The sequence below is a fragment of the Ascaphus truei genome, chromosome 9 (assembly GCF_040206685.1).
Source record: "Ascaphus truei isolate aAscTru1 chromosome 9, aAscTru1.hap1, whole genome shotgun sequence".
In the NCBI taxonomy this organism is placed as follows: Eukaryota; Metazoa; Chordata; class Amphibia; order Anura; family Ascaphidae; genus Ascaphus; species Ascaphus truei.
The window spans coordinates 1269262-1292566 of NC_134491.1; the positions used below are offsets into that span (position 1 = coordinate 1269262).

The 23305-nt window shown below is 47.8% G+C and overlaps 2 protein-coding genes across 8 annotated transcripts in view; one reads left to right on the plus strand and one right to left on the minus strand.

The window, feature by feature from the left end:
- STRN3 (striatin 3) overlaps positions 1–9334 on the plus strand; it is a 34320-nt gene extending 24986 nt beyond the window's left edge. For all 3 annotated transcript variants that reach the window (XM_075613181.1, XM_075613183.1, XM_075613184.1), the window contains 8 exons: positions 109–284; positions 1156–1203; positions 1466–1587; positions 2766–2933; positions 3263–3403; positions 5033–5140; positions 5828–5914; positions 6750–9334. In XM_075613181.1, coding sequence (XP_075469296.1) covers positions 109–284; positions 1156–1203; positions 1466–1587; positions 2766–2933; positions 3263–3403; positions 5033–5140; positions 5828–5914; positions 6750–6919 — 1020 coding nt within the window. In that variant the 3' untranslated portion in view covers positions 6920–9334. The remainder of the gene's footprint in view (positions 1–108; positions 285–1155; positions 1204–1465; positions 1588–2765; positions 2934–3262; positions 3404–5032; positions 5141–5827; positions 5915–6749) is intronic.
- COCH (cochlin) overlaps positions 9210–23305 on the minus strand; it is a 42601-nt gene continuing 28505 nt past the window's right edge. The window contains exons 9-13 of one of the 5 annotated variants that reach the window (XM_075613185.1): positions 15448–15551; positions 14651–14877; positions 12522–13038; positions 11641–11812; positions 9210–10276 (exon numbers count right to left, since the gene is read on the minus strand). In XM_075613185.1, the coding sequence (XP_075469300.1) occupies positions 10225–10276; positions 11641–11812; positions 12522–13038; positions 14651–14877; positions 15448–15551 (1072 nt within the window). In that variant the 3' untranslated portion in view covers positions 9210–10224. Of the gene's footprint in view, positions 10277–10521; positions 11018–11628; positions 11813–12521; positions 13039–14650; positions 14878–15447; positions 15552–23305 lie in introns of those variants that run through there. The other 4 variants (XM_075613189.1, XM_075613186.1, XM_075613187.1 and 1 more) reach the window with 4 other exon arrangements.

The window sequence follows — 23305 nt, forward strand, 5'->3', positions numbered from 1 at the left end:
GCTGCAGAATTCCTTATTCAGTTTAGTCATGAAACAATTCCTTATGTTTAAGACATTAACATTGAACCCAACCGAGTTTAATCTGCCCTTTCCTCTTCCTCTCTGAAGCTGCCGTCCAACAAGGATGCCTTTAGGAAAACATGGAACCCCAAGTATACCCTGCGCAGCCATTTTGATGGGGTGCGGGCGCTGGCGTTTCACCCCGTGGAGCCTGTTCTGGTGACGGCGTCTGAAGACCACACACTGAAACTGTGGAATCTGCAAAAAACTGTCCCTGCCAAAAAGTGAGGCCGCCTTTTCCCTCACACCCCACTGTCCCATCTTCACAGCGGGCATGCAAAGTGCCATAAATGTGCTGCCAGGATACCACAAAGCAACACGCGTGTGCAGGCGTAATCATTGCAACAAAGCAACACGTGTTTGTGTGTACTAATCATTGTAATAAGATACTGTAACAAAAAGCAACACACTTGTGTGCGGCGGCTAATCATTGCAACAAGATACCACAAAGCAACATGCGGGCGCTAATCGCACTTTCTTACTTGCGATCTCAGGTGGCCCCCCCCCCCCCCCCCCCCAAGTAAAGAGTGACCACTTAGGGATACCTGTTACATATTTAGCTTCTTGCAGCTGCTTGTTACGCTTCATAGATGTCGCTCTACATAATATAGTTTAGGAAATGCAGAACTCTTCCAAATATTTAGTGACTCCGTGGAACATCTCACTTATCCGATGTGCATAACAATGCTATTGCTTACATAATTTTTTGTTTTATGTAGACTAACCTTTTTATCTTAGTTATAACAAATAATATCTTTGTATTATTACATTTATAAGTACGTCAAAAATGTTGCTTGTTCTCAACAGTTGTACATCTTCAATTAGCAACATCTCAGGGAACCCCGTGTAACCCCCGTGCTCCACACGGCACAGGTTGGAAACCGCTGTTTTGAGATCTCCCAGGTCGTTCTGTCAGACATAGTTTATCTGCATTAGATTTGTATGAACACATGAATTTGTGTTTGTCCATTTAAAAGGTATCAGTGCCGTGACCCTGCACTCCCACAGGAGCAGAATGGGTACCCGATGTCTGTGCTTGTAGTTCCCTGCTCAGTTGGTGTGTGCACCTTACACTGCTCCTCATGTTTCTTTCAGGAGTACCTCCTTAGACGTGGAACCTATCTACACCTTCAGAGCTCACGTGTAAGTGATCAGGAGCAGGGAAAGACTTGACGTTTTGGGGGAAATCCATAGTATTTATGTATGTGAGAAGGGACCAGTCGTTTCTGCTACACAGTATGAAGCAGTATGATGCACTGCAGGGGTGAATAGTCCTAGTGACACGTGAACACTTATTGGGTACATACAGTACAACCCTACTTGGGGTTAATTGTCAGACATATCCAGATCCAGAGGTTACAGATAACACTTGGATGAATCACTTTTCCCGTCTACCCCTGTGCAGTGGACCTGTTTTATCTCTGGTGGTCAGCTCTAATGGAGAACACTGCTACAGTGGTGGGCTGGACTCCACAATACAGTGGTGGAAAATGCCAGGCCCCAATGTGGATCCATATGATACTTACGGTAAGAAGGCAAAGACGCCCCTCAAACTCTGCACCGATAGGAGGGGGGCCTACGGGAAATTACTGGCATTTTGGTATTCCTTCCAGCTGTGTACGATATATGTTGAAACCAGTCGTTCTTAATCTACAGCCCATTCTAAGACCATGTGCAATAGATATGGGGCTAAATCTGGGTCATTTGATTTTTATTTTTTTTAATTATATATATATATATTATAAATAAATAATAATAATTATAAATATATATATATGCAGCACGTGAACATTTATTTACATTAAAAAAAATGCAAGTCACACGTAAACAATTTCTATTGTAAATACAAATTCTTATATTCGTCAAATAACCAATTTAGACTACAAAAAGTGCATTTTTGGAAACATATATATATTATATATATATATATATATATATATATATATATTATATATATATATATAATCAACTATAAATATTCCTGTATATTCATTTGCATGTCTTAGACAGGTCTATCTATATATATATATATATATATATATATATATATATATATATATATATATATATATATATATATACACTTTCACATATTTTTCGTTTGCTTTCAACAAACCCTCTTTTTCTTTTTGTGTTCGTATATCATATTGGGTTGTTAGCACCGCCAGAGGGTAAATTTAACCCCTACATCTGGCCTTGTGATTTATTTTGGTTTATGGGGGATGGTTTTGATTGCGGCACCAACTCTGTGTTTGAGATATATACACACACACACACACACACACACACACACACATACACATATACACATATACACATATACACATATACATATATACATATACGGAAAGTATTTTAAAATAGCTAAATGATGTTTTTTTGAGCTGAAACTTAGATGGTGTTTGTTAGCTGCTTCCTTGGGTGACATGAACCTGCAGGCTGCATGCGGCCCCCTTTTCCTTGTTAGTCCCCTGGCTGTGTGTGGGTTAAAGGTTACATTTAACAACGTGCAATGTGGTGGTCCTCCTGGCAGGGAAAGGGTAAAATAATGAATGATTCCAAGTTATGGGGAGGGATTGAAACAAAACCGCAGCTTTTCTGGGGGCTGCCCCCACATAACTGGGGCCCGTGTTGTATTTCTCATTCAACCAACAGTCTGTGGCCATTTCTCCCTCTGTACTGAAGCACTTTCCACCTGTTTGCAGAACCGAGCGTCCTGGCCGGCACGTTGCTTGGACACACGGACGCCGTATGGGGCCTCTCTTACAGCGGGATTAAAGACCACTTGCTGTCCTGTTCGGCGGATGGCACCGTCAGGTTATGGAGCCCTCCCAACAGCGTTCCATGCATCGGCACTTACAACGGCAACAGAGGTGAGCACCAGCAGCGACCGTCCTTCCGCAGATCAAACCTGCACTCAATGGCTGAGCACCGGGGGGAGGGCTGGCACAGCACACAGATCTCTTCTGCGGAATACAGAATAACTTATTTTGATGTCAGACTGCTTGGGCACACAGTGTAGTAGTCTCAGCCACTGCTTCTATCCCAAGGAGTGTGCAATGTGCTGCAGGCACCTCTGGCTGCAAAGGGGTTTTGGAGTGACCTAGAGAGGTGGTGAGCTCAGGAACACTGCAGTCGGTGCTGTTTTATTTCCACCCTATGATCACGTGCCTCTTCTCCTCCTCCCCACCTTTCCTTGCAGAGCATGGCATCCCCACATCAGTGGATTTTATTGGCTGTGACCCTGCTCATGCCGTGGCCTCGTTCACCAGCGGCTGCATCGTCCTATATGACCTGGAGACCTCCCAGCCCCTGCTGCAGCTATCCTCTCCCTCTGACTCCGGTAAGCAGGGTCATGTTTGATCGCCTGTTAGCCCCCCCGATGTGGAAGAAGTTGGGATATACGATGAGGACAGCATTCTATAAACCTGCCGATTCCCCTCCCACCCTCTTCACTGACCTGATAAATCGAGTGGTTTGCCGGAGATCACAAAGAGAATATGAAATAGTTTATACAGTGGATACCAAGTGTGCGCAGTATGTCGTTTCATGGATTACATTGAGCACGAAAGAAGTGCTGTAAGCCCCTCCATGAACACTGCCAAAGTAATCCGTTATACACGTTACTTTGTCAGTGTTGCCTTTTAATATAACTATATCCTTTTGTTCAATGACTCTTATTTATATATTTAATTATATTACATAATATAATAAATACTGCTTGTATTGGAAAATAAAACACTAGTTCCACCCATAGGAAATAATAGCTAACGTTTTTGCTGTCTGAGGCGCCTCAAACACATTTATTCTGGCGACACAATAGGGCGAGCGCAAGCCAAAAAAACAGAAACAGCAAAATGTAAGTCACACAATAGCCTAAATTACTAAAAATTGAATGGGTGAAGGGAGGGGAAATAGGATGGAAGGAAGTAATACAAAATCACACGGCCATGTGTGAGTGTATACACATCACAACAAAGGTGGCTTTAGCCTATGGCTTGCTTCATGGATCACTGGTCCGGACGGAGATCTCAGGAGAGAAGGAGGGGAGAACAGCAATAGGTGTATGTCACTGTTAAGTGACAATAAATGGTGGGTTGGATAAAATAGATATATAAAAACCACTCACATGGCCATATGAGAGTGTAGACACTCAGAGATAATCCCAGCCTTATAGGTGGAGCACAATCCTCTTTGGTAAATCACAGGCAAGGTAAGCCAGGTAAAAAACAGAACTTTAATGAATAAAAGAAGTAAAAAGTCCGATTGTAAATGTCCCAGAACTCACGGCAGCTCTCCTGTAAGGCGCGATCGGCGTTGTACCCTGACTGCCGCGTCCGAAAGGTCTGACGGCGATCCAGGTGAAACTGCGGTGGTATATAATGTCCAAAAATCCTCCTGAGAACAAGGCGTGTCGCTCGTACTGTTGTATACTGTTGCCTAGCACGTCGATCCCTGTGACGTCATCTCCTAAGGCCCGCTCTGAGGGCTGCTGTTTCTATCGGCACGGCTGCTGAACAGGAGAAAGAAGAGGGATCCGTGCCTATTTATGTATGAATTGTGCACCCACACTGAAAGAGATCAATACCATCATAAAGAGGGACTGAGTTCAAAGGGACTTGCCTTTACGGAGACCGAGAGGTTACCCACCTAGCTGAAGTGCATCCCATGGTTCCAGAAGCCAGACTGCCATTGGGGGCATGGAGTGAGCGATCCTATCGAATCCTGTCAGTGATTGTTTTTATTACGTTGATGTTCGCAGATTTATTACCCTATAAATGTATTGACACTTTTTTTTACATACTTCACTATTGCGTTGTGCGCTGTTTTTTTTCTTGTTTTTTTCCTCATGAGAATCCCTGTGACAGAAAGCCCTGGGTATTCTTTGTGATGTGTTAACTCTTTACCAGGGCTCCTTGCAGTGTGAGTTTTTGCGCACCTCCTTATTGCTGTATTACCTGTATCTCTGCAGGTCCTCCGTTCTCCAGCCACATTAATAAGGTGGTGAGTCACCCCACTCTGCCCGTTACCATCGCTGCTTACGAGGACCGGCACATCAAGTTTTTTGACAACAAAACCGGTATGTCTGCACCCCCCAAACCTGAGAAACCGTCTTTCTCCTCCAAGCTGCCTGCTGCAAATCTGATTAAAACAAACAGCACACCATTTTTCAGAGCCCAACTTTGCAACACGCCGAGTTTAATAACCAGAACCCAGTGTCTTTGTAAAGTACAGATCTGCGCCCACAGCGGGAACTTGCCAATTTTCATTTGCTTTGTGATATACTGCTGGCAGTGCAACCATTTGATTATTAGCCAACCCAAAAATACATTTCATGCGGATCCTACATCTTAACACCTTCATTGCCAGGTGTGTCTAGAACTACCCTCCCAAAAATTGATAAATTAACACACAAGGTTAGTGCTTACGTCTTAGTGTCGCCTTTTATGCAGCACTTCTATTGAAAATCTAAATGTGTATTTTGAAACGTTGGCAGGGAGGTTCTGATCTGAAATTGCATGTACTGGACGTAGCTGGTGGGGCCCATTGTTGCATGAAAAGGGACATTGGGTCTTTAGAGCTTGTTTAGGAAACACATCTGCGTATTGTTGTGCTGCTTTACTGGGACCGGAAGATGCCATGATCATTTCACCATTGTATTATGTCACCATGAGGAGTGCAGCTAAACAGACTATTCTGTATCTTCCGCCACACAGATGTGTGCATTTCAAGGTTAATAATACTGTTCCACCTTGGTGGCTTTAAGGTAAAACCATTCACTTGATGGTCGCTCACCTGGATGCAGTGACGAGCCTCGCAGTGGATCCCAACGGAATCTACCTGATGTCTGGAAGTGAGTAGAGGGTGGGAGTGAGACGTGGGAGATTCTCCGTTAAGGATGATGTGAGACTTCATGTAAGATTACCTGGATTCGTTTAAAGGATTCAACTACTTAAATATTTAGGCAAATGATTGGTGATGGGAAATGCTAAACGTTGATGTTCTGGTTGCAGCTGTTTGACGGGTTTGCAGGATGAAGGACCTGCTTCTCATTACTTTCTGTGTTATAGATGTATAGCTTTGATGCCAGAGGCCGGCAATTTATTGCAAAGGGCCCATGTTACCAAGCGGTTCTATTATATACTATTGCCTGAATGAATCATTAGAAGTACATTTATAGTGCTAAAGTGGGACCATAAATGTGTTTTATTGATGACTTGATGCACTGGCTCGTGTTTTCTCCATGTGCCTTGGTTTTCCCATGCCATATACTGTTTCTGTAGGGTGCCTTATAATAGTGTGCACCCACTTTCTGTGCTGTACTCTTATGTTGGCAATAGTGCAGTGTTACTCTTCAGTTGGTGTTAAACCAGGGGTGGCCAACTCCAATCCTAAAGGGCCACCAACAGGTCAGGCTTTCAGGATATCCCGGCTTCAGCACAGGTAGCTCAATCAGTCCCTGCTTTAGCACACCTTTGAGCCACCTGTGCTGACGCAGGGTCTGATTGAGCCATCTGTGCTGAAGCTGGGATATCATGAAAGCCTGACCTGTTGGTGGCCCTTTAGGATTGGAGTTGGGTCCCTCAGTCTAACACAGGAGAGGCTATCTGAGAGTCCCAGGTTTGTCATGAGTAAGGTTAGTGAGCACAGGCAACTGTCACTGAAACATGTCCGTCTTCCCTCCCCAGGCCATGACTGTTCCATCCGGCTGTGGAACCTGGACAGCAAGACGTGCGTGCAGGAGATCACTGCACACCGCAAGAAGCTCGACGAGTCCATCTACGACGTAGCCTTCCACCCATCCAAAGCGTTCATCGCCAGCGCCGGAGCCGACGCCCTGGCAAAGGTCTTCGTGTGACACCCTTCCCCTCCTCTCGAAAACCACAAGTGCGTTTGGGACACAAAAAAAGGACACGAGTGGTATTAAAACACAAACTTTTAAACATCACTGCCAAGAGGAAGCCTCTCCCCCACTTTGACACTACATGACAGCGCTGCTTCAGCGCAATCGCTCCCCTTCTCAACTGATATCAGGGCGGCTCTCTGAGCTGCAATTACTGTAACTTCATCCCTCTTCCCCTCGCAGTAGCCGGTATTCGGAGCCCTACACACGGCGCCTGTCTGGCCTCCCCGTTATTTTATTTTATATTAGCCGTTTTTAGAGAAACTTTTTTTTCTTTTTTTTTGAATTTTAGATTTCAGACCTGGAGTTTGTGCTGCCGTAGTGTTTCGGACAGGCCACTCGCTCTATCACGTTTCACAATGGGGCCGGCGCAAATGATCACATTGTTGCGTGAAATCTTGGGACCGCCGTAACCCCTTTTCGCTGACAAACTCCTGCAACGTATTGCAAAGCAATGTGTTGCAGACCTGCTGCAGGAGTGGGAAATCCAGTCCTCATGGGCCAGGTTTTCAGGATATCCCTGCTTTAGCACAGGTGGCTCAATCAGTGGCTCAATCAGTGGCTCAGTCTTTGACTACGCTGCCTGTTCTGAAGCAGGGATATCCTGAAAACCTGACCTGTTGGTGGCCCATGCGGACTGGCCACCCCTGGGTAACTGCATCAGTGGCATACAGTTTAAAAAAACAAATCCCATCTGTGGAACATTTTCAGCATTTACAGATTCCGTACTTTATAGGACCTGAGGCAGCCGGATCAAACCCATAACCTCTGCCAGGCGGCCATATCTCTTCCTGGCACTGCAGGGGATTTCTTCATAGATCTTCGTTCACAAGCGGTTGAACCTTTTTGCACGCCTGGAAAAGACATTTGTGGGGCGGCAACTCCTACATGGCAGTGCGTTAACCCCTTCAGTGCCTGTCTGCCAGTGAGGGGATTTGAAAGGTATCTTTCTTGACAAAGGGTTTTTTTTTTTCCTATATATATATATATTTTTTTTTTTTTTAGCATTAGTCTTGCATATACACACGTTTTGGGTCTAATTGTCGTTTTTATGCTCTTCATGTACCAGACAGGTCTGCAGGCCCACCTTTCACATTATGACCTAGCATACAGTGCTTTCACTGCAGCAAGGGATTCTGGGAAATAACATGCAAATGAGCACACCGTGTCACCTTTTGCCTAAAATTTATATATATATATATATATATATATATATATATATATATATATATATATATATATATATTTTGCAGTGTTTTATCAGCCATATTAAAAACCCAAAGTTGAAATGATCTTGACAGCCTTTTCTATTGCCGCCCCATACCAGGGTTAATGTCGCCACCTTCGTCTCCCCCCTCTGTGCTACAAGAAGCCTGCTTGCCTGGCACCAAAGGGGTTAACACTTGGGGTGGAAAAACAGACTAACCCGCCCTGGCTATTTTATTCCCCTACTTCTAGTTCTACTAAACAGGGAAGGTTATCGGGGTCACAGGCCTTTTAGTGTCTCTGCCCCAATAACCTCCACCCCTTTTTAACAATTGCAGCATTCTATCACTGTGTGATATTTTGTATGTTTACTTTATTTACGAGTTAATTTATCCAAAGGTTTGCCAGCGTAGTTAGAGGCTTATTGTTATTTATTTTTGCTTGGTTTTTTCTCTCTTTTCCATGTAAGTGAACCCATGACGCACACAAGCAGAGGACCGAGTATGACTGGAGCTTACGTTCACATAGGACGGGGCGGTCAACTCCAGTCCGCAAGGGCCACCAACAGGTCAGGAAATCCCTGCGTCAGCACAGGTGGCTCAGTCAGACTGCACCACCTGTGCTGAAGCAGGGATATCCTGTTGGTGGCCCTTGAGTTTCCCACCCTTGAAATAGGATAAACAAAATCAGGAGTTTTAAAGTATCAATTTTAAAGATGGCAGGTGCAGCAGGAAGCAGTTTCCAGCTGCAAAATGAGGTTGAAATGCCCTCGGGTGTTACATTGCACTTTCAGCACCGTCTCCTCTTGATTTTTTTTTTTTTTTTTTTTGCAGTTCGGGGTTGCAATCTTTACAACTGAACCTCTTCCTTTTTATCAAAGTATTCCCAGTGCCAGGTTTTTTGTTTCTCCCCAACCTCCCTTTTCTCAAACATTCAGGTTCTGCTGAGAAATGTTACTTTGTGTTATGCATGACAAACAATTTCACATTTTTTTCTAGTCTTCCACAAAAGAGAGAAACGAGGCGAGTTTTTTGTAATGTTTTCATTTTACAGACTCTGCGAATCGGCACATTTTTAAGATTGTACCACAAAAAAGCAAAAGGACAGTTGTTGAAAAATAATGTATATAAAATGCATATAATAAATATTAAATGTGTACCTGTATCTGTTACCTCGCATTGTTTTTACATGTTCCACTAGATACGAAATGTATATAGAATACTTGTATTTGTGTTTACCAAGAGAAGTAGCTTTATTTGTAATTAATTTTTAGCTGGTGACACAGCGCTGTCACTAAAACAGGTCTCACCCACCACCAGCCACGTATCCGATCTCATCTCCACTTTCCTGCGTGGTTTCTCTCCACCAAGAAAACTCTTACAAACTAGTCTCACACTATTCCCTTCACTGCCATAAGATTTCACAGGTGTTTGCTGCAGATCTGGGTTAATCCCCACTCCCCCCCACCTAGGCATTTATTACATGTAAAATGCAAGTGCTCAGGTGTGTGTATGTGTACACACATCATTTTGTGTATATGTCTTGGTAATTCTAAAAGCATAGATGCTCTGTGGATGAGATTCTGAGGCAGCTAGCTGGCTGTTCCATACCAATCCGTAAGCTTACATTACATGGTCCCTGAAATATCACACGTGCTGCCGACTGACCCCACACATCTCCCACCTATTTACTTTTACTTGAGTTTCTGATAAAAAATGTTTTAATTATATTAAGGTGTAGAAGAAAGTGACTCATTTCTCATTTCTATTGATTTCAAACTTTTCTAAATGTTAAAACATTGCAAAGATTTAAACATTTTGTGAAATTCCAAATGAATAATTAATATCAGCATGGGTAACAGTCACCTTGTGGTTGCTTTATAAACTGCAGTCTTACATATTCCTTTTCTCTGATCCATTGCATCTTCCCTTCAGAAGGTTCACGTACATGTATACAGTTACTGAAGCTGCTAATGCTGACACAGAGAGGCCTGTACGCACGGTCACGGCGAGGAGACGCACACACGGGCGGGGGAGAGTATGGAGGTTTTGCTCTCAGGGTAGGGGTGTTGTTTTTTTGTTTTTTTCTGTTTGTATTACCAATTGTCTGTGTAAACAACAAATTAGAGGTGCGCCAAATTAATATAATCCCCTAAATAATTATAATCTTTACTCCTTTTGTATGTATCTATCAATCCTCGCGCTCGTCCAATCCACCTGCGCTCAAAAAAAATCCCTTTTGCTTTTCATCTTATATATTTCTCGCGCAATCCCCATGAAAAGTTTCCCACTTGTAGGTTTGTTATGTAGATTAACACTATATATGAAGCACAATGTAGACAATCGACTAACTAAATTGATGTCACTGTATTATGACAAGTACCAGATACACTGCGGGAGGTTCATGTTCATTAAAGGAGAAATAGGGTTTTCCTTCATAGCTCGTAAATGTGTTAAACTGTTGTAATGTAATCTGAAATACTAAGATTACTATAAAGTTTGAGTTCAAAATGTCCTCCTGCTGAAACGCGCGGCCGAAGACAAGAACGCCGCTGTCTGATTGTATCATCGATAACGCGCTGATCCAGCTGCTCCCACCTCCTGAACGATACAAATTATTTTTTCTGTCCTCCTAGCGTGATCCTTTCAGGAAACATTGTATAGGCGTTTTGGACCATAATTCTTCCTCTGTCTTGATAACGTGCTTATATTCGTCGCTAAACATCATTTTGTAACTGCATACGATGTGGTCATCACGCTGTCACCAATTTCAAAGAATATTAGACTCAAATAATTCTTGCATGTAATAATCTCCTGGGACAGACTTTTTTCTTTCCTGCAAAATATGCTGAAAATGAAAAAGGAGTCCAGGGTTTTTCTGAACACGGTGTGGATTTAACTCGACTACGAGAGTGGCCAGTGACACATTACATAGGGAGGGGGGGGGCTAAAGCCGACATGGCATAAATCTGGAGTTTATAGAACTGTTCTTTTGGGCATCCCAAGTCTAATCTATCAAGACCAAAAGGAGTGTTTGGAAGCTGCTCTCTTCCCCATAACCCTTCTGTTACACCGCATGATCCCGGGTACAGGAGAGCTGTCTGGCACCTACAACTTTAGGCTACCAGCTGTGAAAATTAACTCAAACAGCATGTTAAGTACAACCCTAATCATTATTGTAGCTGGTGTGTATATAGAACAGGAGTGGCCCATTCCACTCTCCTCAAGGGCCACCAACAGGCCAGGTATTGTGTATATCCCTGCTTCAGCACAGGTGGTGCAGTCAGGTGGCCACCTGTGCTGAAGCAGGGATATCCTGAAATCTTGATCTGTTGGTGGCCCTTGAGGACTGGAGTTGGCATCCCGTGTATAGGCGATAGAAACTTCTCTCTAGCCCTGCTGCACCCCCATAGCAAGGTGTATGTTTCACCCCCTTCTTAGTCTGGGTATGGCCTCTACCTGGCTTCTCACTTATGTGCCTCCAGGTAATCTCTGCAGATCCCACGGGTGATGTCTGGCACGATCTTCTCCAGCCCCGGGAACTCCCTGGTGAAGAAGGTGTGGGTGTCTTTGGGTTCCGATGCCATGTCTTTTAAGTCTTCCAGTGGCGCCCATGTTACGCCCACTGAGAACACAGTCACACCTATGGGCACAGAAACAGTGGGTGGACACACAGCATGTACATCAGGGGTGGCCAATCCTCAAGGGCCACCAACAGGTCAGGTTTTCAGGATATCCCTGCTTCATTACAAGTGGCTCAATCAACTTGAGGACTGAAGTTGGCCACCCGATGTACAAGATGGCTTAGCATCCTTTGCTGCCAGAGGCATTGCTCAGCAAGTTACATCACTCTGCAGTCTGTTACAGGGCCCTCTGCCAGCAAAGGGGTTAAATGTGGCATCTCTTATAGAAGTAAAAGCACTCTGCCACACAACGCTTTCTGTAGATTCACCATCTGTGCTTTTGGCCTGTATAATTAATTAAAATAAATTATGTAATTTACATGCAGCTTTTGTCATTGGAGCAAAGAGATTCCTGTGAAAAGTTTTAAAGGAATTTTGTTAGGTGATTTAAAATAAAAGGTTTTCGTGCCAAACCGTTGAGCTACATAATCGGCTAGGTTTTTGCAGCTAAACAAATAATTTGTATGTATTCTACAATACACTTAACCTTTTCTCCACCAGACGTGCCTTTGCAATGTTGACCAATCCAGTACTAAAGGAGTTAAACATCAAATTAGCTAAAAAGCCTTAAAAATGCCAGTGAGTTAGGCAGCAGAGCGCTTTCATTTCATCCTCCAGCCCATACATGTTGCATGGTGAGACCAGAGCCGTGACACCCCCCTCCTTTACCTGCTCTTTGTGCAGCATTGGCGGGGCCCCTGACATCGTCATAGGACTGCCCGTCGGTGATGATGACCAGGAAGTTCTTGTTGTGCCCGTCCTTTGTTGGCTGGAAGAGGTTACGCACGGTGAAGTCGATGGCGGCGCCCGTGGCTGTGCCACCGCTCATGTAGTGGATGCCGCGCAGGGCCAATAGCACCTCCTCTTTGCTGGAGAAGTCGTTCAGGCCGAACTCTGTGCGCTGGTCGTAGGTGAACTGAACGGCCCCCACCTTGGCCCCGATGTCGGAGACATCGAAGGCGCGCACCACCCCGGCAATGAACTCCAGCACCAGGTGGAAGTTGTGGTCCCCGACACTACTGGAGCCGTCGATCAAGAAAGCGATGTTGACGGAGTTGTAGCAGGTCTTGCTGCACAGGAGATGCTCGTGGGAGCAGAGCTTTTGTACCAGCGGCTTCACGTACTTGGTTGTGCCAAACCAGCTGGGCATATGGTAGGAGAAGAAACTGTTATTCTTGCAGACGCTCTGTGAAGGATGGAAAAGTAGTGGCAGGTCAGGGACATCCTTACTATTGCATGGTGACACAGGCACCTATAGTACCATAAGTCTGTTCCTCACAAGGTGACCATAACACAGGAGGGATGTTTGGCTCATTTGGGACACATAGCTCTTATCTGCCCCCACAGTGGAGACAGGGAGCGAAGGTGAACCCAAGTCCTATGAAATCTATTCCTCACACGAGTGACAAATTATCCCCCCCCCTAATCTGACACTGAGTGTTACACACTTGTAAACTACACACTTGTAACACTGCAGATTGTTCCGACTTCTCTACCTGAGGATTCTCTGATCCCCTTTTACATAGTTCATACACTGTCCTCTCCCTGCCCATGTCAGAATCATCATTAGCTACTAGGTCTTTCCAGAGGACCAGCTGATGCCCCCAACATGTCACCTTGTCTATAAACGAGTCACTATAAACTATTCCCCCAACCCTGTGTCACCTTGTCTATAAACAAGTCCCCAACCGTGTGTCACCTTGTCTATAAACTAGAAACCGATGTTATATCTATGGCGCTGGGTATACAACATAAAATAAATAAAAGTTTTATACAACCAGTGGGGTGATGGGCTCCGCTGGAACTCTTCCAATGATGACAGTGGGTCATGCAAAAAGAATAAAAACAGACATAGTGTGATACAATTACTCACAATACATAATACACCACTAGACTAACACAAAACACTAAAAAACAAACGTGCTGTGACACAAGACTAAAGTAAAAAATCACATTTAATAAAATATCATTAAAAGTAAAGGTATCGTCTGCACAGCAGCCTCAGGTGTACAATGCCCGCTTACCAGACATGCATAGGGTACAAGAACCGTTACCTGCCTCGTTACCTGCTGCATCACCCGAACTGATCCCCAGCCCACCCTGCTGCTGCAGTCTCCGGTTGCGGTGGATGGCACACTGATCCGGTGAATGGCACACTGATCCGGTGAAACATCTGAGCATCCCGCAGAGAGCACTGACGCGCATCCAGGCAATACACACGGCAGCTTTTCCAAGCATACACCAGCCGGTGCACGCGGGCAGTGGAGGTCCGTGGTGGTACAGACGGCAGGGGATTCTCACGGAGCCCCAGCCAGACGCCAGCACACGTGGTGCAACTCAAATGAGAGGGGATACTCTCCGATTTATCCACTGCTTGTACCCTATGCATGTCTGGTAAGCGGGCATTGCACACCTGAGGCTGCTGTGCAGACGATACCTTTACTTTTAATGCTATTTTATTAAATGTGATTTTTTACTTTAGTCTTGTGTCTCAGCACATGTTTGTTTTTTAGTGTTTTGTGTTAGTCTAGTGGTGTATTATGTATTGTGAGTAATTGTATCACACTATGTCTGTTTTTATTCTTTTTGCATGACCCACTGTCATCATTGGAAGAGTTCCAGCGGAGCCCATCACCCCACTGGTTGTATAAAACTTTTATTTATTTTATGTTGTATACCCAGCGCCATAGATATAACATCGGTTTCTAGTCTCTTGTCCGACCTGGGGGGTCGGAGTTATATCACAGGCTGCGGGTTTCACCTTTCTGGATTAGCGCTACCATTTCTTTGTCTAGTACCTTGTCTATAAACGCCACGTCTTGCACCATCCCTAGCTCCTCCGGTGTGGGCGGTGCCACCGACACGATGAAGACGTTGATGCCGAATTCCCGGGCCACTATTCCAGCCTCCACAATGTTATCGGCGGGCCAGCCATCTATGAACACCACTACGACCTTGGGGATCCCCTTTCGCACCCCATTAGCTGTGCTGAAGAAACTCTGAGCCGTGTGCTTCAAAGCTTTGCCTGTGGGGTGAGGGGGGGGGGGGGAAGGAGGAGAGAGAGAGATGCTAGCCATGTGTTCAAGGGCACCACTATAAAGACCGGCAACACACCACCATCCAAAGAGCTGCCACAGTCTCCACACTTTATGGCACCTCCAATGTGCCCCTGCACTCTCCATAAATATAATATGTGTCCTGGTTGCACAAGTTTGTGTGTTTGATTCCAATATTGACTGTGTGTGACTGGTGACAGCTCACCAAGGGGGGGGGGGGGAGGAGGCTGGGGTGGTGTGTGTGATGTGTGATGTGTCAGTGTCTGTCAGCGTTTGATTGTGTATATACACAAAGTGTGTGTGTGTATCAGTGTATCAGTGTTTGTGTCTGTGTCTGTGTGTGTGTGTGTGTGTGTGTGTGTGTGTGTCTGCATAAGAACACAGCAGCTACAAATACAAAGGGGTACCATTATCACCCTCACTGCCAGGGGGGCAGCATGTTATATTGCTCTGCTGGAGCCTCTTGCAATAAGGGGTTAATATGTGTTTACTCTGCGACTCCCTTGGTCGCCTCTGTTCCCTGTCCGCAGTTCCCTTACCTGTGTTGGAGTTCCCCCCTCGGAAGCGGATTTCCTTCACAGCCAGCAGGACGTCTTTGGAAGATGTGAAGTTCTTCAGGTAGAATTCGGTCTTCGGCTGCTCGCTGCGAGAGACCAGCGGAGAGTGGAGATGTTAATACAAGGACAGTGACCTCACATCCTCACCTTCCAGCATCCCCTGTCCATCCACACCCTCACCTTCCAGCATCCCCTGTCCATCCACACCCTTACCTTCCAGCATCCCCTGTCCATCCACACCCTCACCTTCCAGCACCCCGTCTATCCACACCCTCACCTTCCAGCATCCCCTGTCCATCCACACCCTCACCTTCCAGCATCCCCTGTCCATCCACACCCTTACCTTCCAGCATCCCCTGTCCATCCACACCCTCACCTTCCAGCACCCCGTCTATCCACACCCTCACCTTCCAGCACCCCCTGTCCATCCACACCCTCACCTTCCAGCATCCCCTGTCCATCCACACCCTCACCTTCCAGCATCCCCTGTCCATCCACACCCTTACCTTCCAGCATCCCCTGTCCATCCACACCCTCACCTTCCAGCACCCCCTGTATCCACACCCTCACCTTCCAGCACCCCCTGTCCATCCACACCCTCACCTTCCAGCATCCCCTGTCCATCCACACCCTCACCTTCCAGCATCCCGTCCATCCACACCCTCACCTTCCAGCATCCCCTGTCCATCCACACCCTCACCTTCCAGCATCCCCTGTCCATCCACACCCTCACCTTCCAGCATCCCCTGTCCATTCACACCCTCACCTTCCAGCATCCCCTGTCCATTCACACCCTCACCTTCCAGCATCCCCTGTCCATCCACACCCTCACCTTCCAGCATCCCCTGTCCATCCACACCCTCACCTTCCAGCACCCCCTGTCCATTCACACCCTCACCTTCCAGCATCCCCTGTCCATCCACACCCTCACCTTCCAGCACCCCCTGTCCATTCACACCCTCACCTTCCAGCACCCCCTGTCCCTTCACACCCTCACCTTCCAGCATCCCCTGTCCATCCACACCCTCACCTTCCAGCACCCCCTGTCCATTCACACCCTCACCTTCCAGCATCCCCTGTCCATTCACACCCTCACCTTCCAGCACCCCCTGTCCATCCACACCCTCACCTTCCAGCATCCCCTGTCCATCCACACCCTCACCTTCCAGCATCCCCTGTCCATTCACACCCTCACCTTCCAGCATCCCCTGTCCATCCACACCCTCACCTTCCAGCATCCCCTGTCCATCCACACCCTCACCTTCCAGCATCCCCTGTCCATCCACACCCTCACCTTCCAGCATCCCCTGTCCATTCACACCCTCACCTTCCAGCATCCCGTCCATCCACACCCTCACCTTCCAGCACCCCGTCCATCCACACCCTCACCTTCCAGCATCCCCTGTCTATCCACACCCTCACCTTCCAGCATCCCGTCCATCCACACCCTCACCTTCCAGCATCCCCTGTCCATCCACACCCTCACCTTCCAGCACCCCCTGTCCATTCACACCCTCACCTTCCAGCACCCCCTCTCCATCCACACCCTCACCTTCCAGCATCCCCTGTCCATCCACACCCTCACCTTCCAGCACCCCCTGTCCATTCACACCCTCACCTTCCAGCACCCCCTGTCCATCCACACCCTCACCTTCCAGCATCCCCTGTCCATTCACACCCTCACCTTCCAGCACCCCCTGTCCATTCACACCCTCACCTTCCAGCACCCCCTGTCCATCCACACCCTCACCTTCCAGCATCCCCTGTCCATCCACACCCTCACCTTCCAGCATCCCCTGTCCATCCACACCCTCACCTTCCAGCATCCCCTGTCAATCCACACCCTCACCTTCCAGCATCCCCTGTCAATCCACACCCTCACCTTCCAGCACCCCCTGTCCATTCACACCCTCACCTTCCAGCAACCCCTGTCCATCCACACCCTCACCTTCCAGCACCCCCTGTCCATCCACACCCTCACCTTCCAGCATCCCGTCCATCCACACCCTCACCTTCCAGCACCCCGTCCATCCACACCCTCACCTTCCAGCATCCCCTGTCCATCCACACCCTCACCTTCCAGCATCCCCTGTCCATCCACACCCTCACCTTCCAGCATCCCCTGTCCATTCACACCCTCACCTTCCAGCATCCCCTGTCCATCCACACCCTCACCTTCCAGCATCCCCTGTCCATTCATACCCTCACCTTCCAGCACCCCCTGTCCATCCACACCCTCACCTTCCAGCATCCCGTCCATTCACACCCTCATCCCCCAGCTCACTAAGTCCACTCACACCCTCACCTCCCAGCACACCGTCCACTCACACCCTCACCTCCCAGCACACCGTCCACTCACACCCTGCCTTCTCAAACACTGTCACACACACATAGCCTTCTCCATCACTGTCACACACCCTACTTACCCCTTCACTGTCACACACACACACACACACACACACACACACACTGCCTTCTACATCAATGTCGCACACACCCTGCCTTCTCCATCACTGTCTCTCTCACTCACTCACACACACACACAGCCTTCTCCATCACTGTCTGTCTCTCACACACACACACACACACACACAGCCTTCTCCATCACTGTCTGTCTCTCACACACACACACACACACTGCCTTCTCCATCACTGTCTGTCTCTCACACACACACACACACACTGCCTTCTCCATCACTGTCTGTCTAACACACACACACACACACACACACACACACACACTGCCTTCTCCATCACTGTCTGTCTAACACACACACACACACACACACACACACACACACACACACACACACACACACACACACACTGCCTTCTCCATCACTGTCTGTCTCTCACACACACACACACACACTGCCTTCTCCATCACTGTCTGTCTAACACACACACACACACACACACACACACTGCCTTCTCCATCACTGTCTGTCTAACACACACACACACACACACACACACACACTGCCTTCTCCATCACTGTCTGTCTAACACACACACACACACACACACACACACACACACACACTGCCTTCTCTATCACTGTCAAACACACCCTCACCCCCAGCTTACTAAGTCTACTCACAGCCTCAACTCCCAGCACACCCGTACACTCACACCTGTGACGGTGAGGGGGTACCCAGGCCATTAATAAAGGTATTTGGCCCGGCTGGGGGCCCCTAAGCCATATTGGGAAAATGTAGATTGTCAGCTCTACAGCCCAGTAATGGCAAAATCACTGTGCATTCAATAAACATGTATGTGTGTCTCCCACCAGGTATAAGGTGGTGAGAATCATGTTGTGTCTAACTATGAAATGTATTACTGCAACAGTGTTTCCCTGTAACCGAGCGAAGAAAAAATGGTTTTAAAACCCAGCAGCTCCGCAGCACAGCGAACGGATTTTAGCTAGCTCCTGCTAGGAAGGTCCTAGGACGCTGAGATTTGCTGTGAGTGCTGGTCAGGTAAAATCATTAAAAAGGTTATAGCGCAATTTTTATAAAAGTATATAAAAAAATTGATGAATAAAAGTCCCCAAGGTTTAGATTTTTATTAAAGTAATGGTCAGAGGAAGTCATTCAGTATGGATAAAAATCCATTTGCATAGGAAAGAGGGAGCTTCCTCTAAGCTTCAAAGGACCAGTTTCAAAGACAGTCCAGGATATGGAGGTGTTAACCTTTTGTTAGCAAGGAAGAGAATTTCAAAGCCACCCTGGCATATGGTTGCTCTGCCCAGACTTTCAGGCACTGAGCCGGCAGGGGGTCTGGCATAACAAGTGGGGAAAAGATGGCATTTGTCACACATGCCCAGTTGCAATGCTGAAGCTCCCAGTGCCAGGCTACCCAGGACTGGCAGCTCTGGGATAAGTGGGAAATGTTGGTTCCCACGCAGAGGTTGGCTGCAGAGTTTAAAGATAGGAATGTTAACCCTATAAGAACCTGTGCAGCCCATCAGGAAGGAGATTCACCTAAGATTTATCATGCAGTGAAAGATCCATCCTGTAACCAGACTTAACATCGTAACTAGTTAGTGTATTTTTGGTTGTAATTGTAAATCAAGCTGTATATGTTCATTCTGTAAATAAATCACAATTTATTTTATCTCTTGCTTTGTTCATTCAAAGGATCCGGGTAATTAAGGTGTTAAAAGCATTAGTCTCCTGTGACAACACCTCCCAGCACACCCCACCACCCCACATCCACTCACACCCTCACCTCCCAGTACACCAAATTCACACACACCCTCACCTCCCAGCACACCCCGTCCACTCGCACCTACACATCCCGGGACACCCCATCCACCCTGCCCACTCACACCTCCAAGCACACCATGTCCACTCACACCCTAACCTCAAAGCACACACCATCCACTCACACCCTGCCTTCTCTATCACTGCACCCATACACACACCATGCCTGCCCATCACTGTCACACACACACACCCTGCCTTCTCCATCACTGACACACACACACACCATGCCTTCCCCATTACTGTCACACACACACACACACACACCCTGCCTTCTCCATCACTGTGTTACACACACACACACACACACACACACACACACCCTGCCTTCTCTATCACTGCACCCATACACACACCATGCCTCCCCATCACTGTCACACACACACACACCATGCCTTCCCCATCACTGTCACACACACACACCCTGCCTTCTCGATCACTGTGTTACACACACACACACCCTGCCTTCTCCATCACTGTGTTACACACACACACACACACCCTGCCTTCTTCATCACTGTCACACACACCCTGCCTTCTCCATCACTGGCCACACACACACACACACACACACACACACACACACACACACACACACACACACACACACACACACACACACACACACACACACACACACACACACACACACTGCCTTCCCCATTACTGTCACACATACACACCCTGCCTTCCCCATCACTGTCACACACACCCTGCCTTCTCCATCACTGACACACACACACCCTATCTTCTCCATCACTGACACACACACACCCTATCTTCTCCATCACTGACACACACACCATTCCTTCCCCCATCACTATCACAAACACACACCCTGCCTTCTCCATCACTGTGTTACACACACACACACCCTGTCTTCTCCATCACTGTCACACCCACACCCTGCCTTCACCATTACTGTCACAAACACCCTGCCTTTCCCATCACTGTCACAAACACACACACCCTACCTTCTCCATCACTGTCACACACACACACACACACACACACACACACACACCATGCCTTCCCCATCACTGTGTTACACACACACACCCTGCCTTCTCCATCACTGTCACACACCCTTCCTTCTCCATCACTGATACAGACACACCCTGTCTTCTCCATCACTGACACACACACACACACACACCATGCCTTCCCCATCACTGTCACAAACCCACACCATGCCTTCCCCATCACCGTCACACACACACACCATGCCTTCCCCATCACTGTCACACACACACAGATCCTGCCTTCTCCATCAATGTGTCACACACACACAGATCCTGCCTTCTCCATCAATGTGTTACACACACACGCCCTGCCTTCTCCATCACTGTCACACACACACACACACACACACACACACACACACACACACACACACACACACACACACACACACACACTGCCTTCTCCATCACTGTGTCACACACACACACACACACACACACACACACACACACACACACACACACACACACACACACACACACACACACACACACACACTGCCTTCTCCATCACTGTGTTACACACACACACCCTGCCTTCTCCATCACTGTCTCACACACATCCTGCCTTCTCCATCACTGGCCACACACACACACTCACACACACCCTGCCTTCCCCATCACTGTCACACACACACCCTGCCTTCTCCATCACTGTCACACACCCTTCCTTCTCCATCACTGATAGACACACCCTGTCTTCTCCATCACTGACACACACACACACACACACACACACACCATGCCTTCCCCATCACTGTCACACACACAGATCCTGCCTTCTCCATCACTGTGTCACACACACACACACACACAGATCCTGCCTTCTCCATCAATGTGTTACACACACACACGCCCTGCCTTCTCCATCACTGTCACACACACACACACAACCTGCCTTCACCATTACTGTCACACACACACCCATTGCCACCCCCATCATTGTCACACACACACACACACACACACACAAACTGCCTTCTCCATCACTGTCTCACACACACCCTGCCTTCTCCATTACTGTCTCACACACACCCTGCCTCTCCATCACTGTCACACACACCCTGCCTTCTCCATCACTGTCCACTCACTCCCCCAACTTACTAAGTCTACTCACAGCCTCACCTCCCAGCACACCCCGTCCACTCACACTCTGCCTCCCCCATTACTGTCACACACACACCCTGCCTTCCCCATCACTTTCACACACACACACACACACACACCCTGCCTTCCCCATCACTTTCACACACACACACACACGCCTTCTCCATCACGGTCACACACACACACACACCATGCCTCCCCCATCACTGTCACACACACGCCCACTCACACCCTCACCTCCCAGCACACCCCATCAACTCGCACCCTTACCTCCCAGGACACTCCATCCACCCCGTCAACTCACATCTCCAAGCACACCCCGTCCACTCACGCCCTCACCCACAACTCACCAAGTTCACTCAAACCCTCATCTCCAAGCACACCCCATCCACTCACACCCTGCCTTCTCTATCACTGCACCCATACACACACCATGCCTGCCCATCACTGTCACACACACACACACCCTGCCTTCTCCATCACTGACACACACACACACCATGCCTTCCCCATTACTGTCACACACACACACACACACACACACACACACACCCTGCCTTCTCCATCACTGTGTTACACACACACACACACACACACCCACCCTGCCTTCTCTATCACTGCACCCATACACACACCATGCCTCCCCATCACTGTCACACACACACACCATGCCTTCTCCATCACTGTGTTACACACACACACCCTGCCTTCTCCATCACTGTGTTACACACACACACACACACCCTGCCTTCTCCATCACTGTCACACACACCCTGCCTTCTCCATCACTGGCACACACACACACACACACACACACACACACACACACAATCACACACACACACACTGCCTTCCCCATTACTGTCACACATACACACCCTGCCTTCCCCATCACTGTCACACACACCCTATCTTCTCCATCACTGACACACACACACCCTATCTTCTCCATCACTGACACACACACCATTCCTTCCCCCATCACTATCACAAACACACACCCTGCCTTCTCCATCACTGTGTTACACACACACACACACACCCTGTCTTCTCCATCACTGTCACACCCACACCCTGCCTTCACCATTACTGTCACACACACCCTGCCTTTCCCATCACTGTCACAAACACACACACCCTACCTTCTCCATCACTGTCACACACACACACACACACACACACACACACACACCATGCCTTCCCCATCACTGTGTTACACACACACACACCCTGCCTTCTCCATCACTGTCACACACCCTTCCTTCTCCATCACTGATACAGACACACCCTGTCTTTTCCATCACTGACACACACACACACACACACACACCATGCCTTCCCCATCACTGTCACAAACACACACCATGCCTTCCCCATCACCGTCACACACACACACCATGCCTTCCCCATCACTGTCACACACACACAGATCCTGCCTTCTCCATC